This window comes from Chinchilla lanigera, unplaced genomic scaffold (genome assembly GCF_000276665.1).
Source record: "Chinchilla lanigera isolate Chin_1 unplaced genomic scaffold, ChiLan1.0 scaffold00092, whole genome shotgun sequence".
NCBI lineage: Eukaryota > Metazoa > Chordata > Mammalia > Rodentia > Chinchillidae > Chinchilla > Chinchilla lanigera.
Window position 1 is genome coordinate 7,648,809 of NW_004955493.1, and position 2,839 is coordinate 7,651,647.

A 2,839-nucleotide genomic window follows, 5' to 3' on the forward strand; every position below is an offset into this window, starting at 1 on the left:
CTGCACCAGGTTGGAGCTCCAGCTGAAGCACTTGCCGCAGTCGGGGCACTTGTAGGGCTTCTCGCCCGTGTGCGTGCGCTGGTGCTGCACCAGGTGCGAGCTCTGCGTGAAGCTCTTGCCGCACTCCGAGCAGGTGTTGGGCCGCTCGCCCGTGTGGATGCGCTGGTGCCGCAGCAGCTTGGACCACTGGCTGAAGCTCTTGCCACACTCGTTGCAGATGTAGGGCTTCTCGGCCCCTGAGGGGCGCCCCTGCACCAGCTCCCGCAGGCTGGGCTCGCTGGCAGGGACCTCCGGGGGGCTGTTCCAGGCGGGGAGGGTCCCCCACTGCCAACTGGCCTCACAGCTCTTGGTCCAGTCAGCCGGGGCAGGGACCACCTCGGGAGCCGGAGTCTGGTGGTCCGAGGGGTTGGAGGGACCCCGTGGGGCCGGGGCTTCCTGAGAGGCTGAGGGGTCCTGGGAAGGGCTCTCCGGGGGCGTCTCGGATGTGTCCTTGGACTGCGGACTCTGGGCGGGGTCTCCCAGGATGACCTCCTCCCCAGAACTCTCCTCCGGAGCGCTCTCGGCTTCGTTCCCACTCTCGGCACCTACGGACAGAAAGGGAGTCTCCAGGCGCCGTCTGCTTTCCGAACCTGGCGTCCGCTCTCGCCTGCCTCCCCTGGGCTCCCCCCAGGGTCCGGGCCCGCCCTGAGCGGGGGTCGCTGTCGTCAGGGCCGCGGTCCCTGCTTGTGCCCTCACCTCTGTGAGCATCGTCTGTGGTCTCTTCAGGACCCTCCAGAGCCGGTCCCCACAGCGCTGTTTCAGGTTCCATCCCACGGCTCAGGCCAGAAGGGATCCGGGGACCCTGGGAGGGCGGAGAGGGGCGCACGGCGGAATCCATACCTTCCTCTGCTCTCCCTCACCTCTCTCCTCCCTCAGTCCCACTCCTGCGAACTTCATGTCCAACCACCTCGTTTTTCTGGGCACGGATCCTCGGCGTGCCCCCCTCCTCCCTGCAGGCCTGATTCGCGCTCCAAGACCACAACCAAGCAAGGCGGTGAACTTAAGCGAGCAATTAAAAACTCATCAGTCCTAACCCTTTGAACCCGACTGGGGGCTGGAGAAGCACCTGACACCCACGGGGAGGGATGTTCTCACCTTACACCTCTGATGCCCAGAGGCTGGGAAACCTGTTATTTTGCAAATCAGAGGAAGCTCATTAAACTCCAATTTTCCTTCTTAATGGGGCAACTAATTGAGTCCAATAAACTTTTACCCCTTGGAGCCCTAGAGAGACCGGAGGCTGACAAAGTTAAAAACAAAAACAAAAACAAAAACGCTGTTTCCAACAGGGGAACAGGAGCCCTCCAGAAGGACCAGGATACTTTCATTGTTTAAGAACAGAAAGGGGGTCAGGCGTGGGGGGGGCAGCTTAAAGGCAGGGGCTTCTGCAGGAGCCTGAGGGGAGGGAAACAGGAAAGCTGAACAGAGGTGTGGGGAAAATACCCGCGGGGGTACGGTCCCTGCCAGGTGTGCTCCCGTCCCCCTGTCCTCCCGCAAGGACCCTGGGAAATCAGGTTGTCCATTCTACAGATCAGCAAACCGGCGTGGGAGACACTTCTCCGAGTCTCCGACTGGGAAGCGGCAGAACTAAGCCCACAAACGCAGGGTTTGGCTCGGCCTTGTCTCTGAGAGCGTGAGGTGACCTTGGGAGTCATGTGAGACTCATACTTGTGGGCTGCTGGCAGGAGGCCAGTGGTGAGGAACACTGACAGATCCTGCTGGCCGTGAAAATGGGTTGGAGAAATTCCTGGGACCAGAATTTCTCTGGCTATAAAAGGAGGGGCTGGACCCTATGACTAGCCTTGGAGATCTGTGTGTGTGTGAGCTCACGACAATCTTGTCCTAAGCCTTCGGTGTCCAGTTCCATCTTGGGGCCCCCCACCGGTGCTTTTGTTCTGTTTTGTTGCTGCTCTATCACAGGCCTAGCACAGTGACTACCACGTAATAGGTGCTCAATAAACATGTTGTTGAGTGGCTGAGAGTTGAATGAATGAACTAGATGCCCTTTGTGCCTGGAAAACTTTGGTCCACTGTGTGTAACGATTAGTTTGTAAAAAGATGGCAGCAGAGGAACCAGAGTTCAAAGGAAGCCCCCTGGAAAAAAACACTGCCAAGTGTGAGTCCTAAAATAGTGAGTTCATTCCAGCAAGAGGGAACAGGGCTGCAGGAGCCAAGGCCTTCCCGTATTTCCACCCAAAAGGGAATCCCTGGGAGGGGCCTGGGCCCGAGTGCACAGGGACCATGGTGCAAAGGAGACATGGCAAGGACTCAGGAGGAGGCAGCTGAGAGGTACCCGAGATGGAGCACGAGCCGGCCGGGGCCTGCCAAAGAGCAGTAGGAAGGAACAAAGTTAGATTTTAAGAAGTACATTAATTTCTTCACCTCTGCTGCTGCTCGGCTCTGAGAATCCCCTGTGTCTTTGGGTAGGCATAAGCTGGGACCCCTGCCCGGCCGGGAAGGACGAAAGGTGCCCTGCTGCGTTTGCCGGCCACAGGTAAGAGCTTGTGCACCCCGACTATCCGGGATATGCAAACTCAGTGGTCCAGAGGAGGAGGGAAAGGGTTAAAAGCAAGGCCGACACGGATCGGGAAGACCAAGGCAGGCACGGGAGCCTGGAGCCAGCCTAGGCCCCAGAACCCCGGCTCGGACCTCACCTCGAGACGCCCCACCGCGCGGGGACGGCAGGGGAAGACGGTCTCCCGGAGAGCCGGGGGAGCGGCTCGGGTGACCCCGCCGCGGCGGCAGCGGGAAGGCGCCCCCACACGCACAGCCCCGCGCCAGGTCGGACCCCGACTCGCGC

At 60.1% G+C, this 2,839-nt stretch overlaps 1 protein-coding gene across 1 annotated transcript in view; it reads right to left on the bottom strand.

The window, feature by feature from the left end:
* Positions 1 to 1,119, bottom strand: part of Znf629 (zinc finger protein 629) — an 8,787-nt gene extending 7,668 nt beyond the window's left edge. The window contains exons 1-2 of the mRNA XM_013504772.1: positions 736 to 1,119; positions 7 to 584 (exon numbers count right to left, since the gene is read on the bottom strand). Coding sequence (XP_013360226.1) covers positions 7 to 584; positions 736 to 877 — 720 coding nt within the window. The 5' untranslated portion in view covers positions 878 to 1,119. The remainder of the gene's footprint in view (positions 1 to 6; positions 585 to 735) is intronic.
* Between the last annotated feature and the right edge of the window lie 1,720 nt (positions 1,120 to 2,839).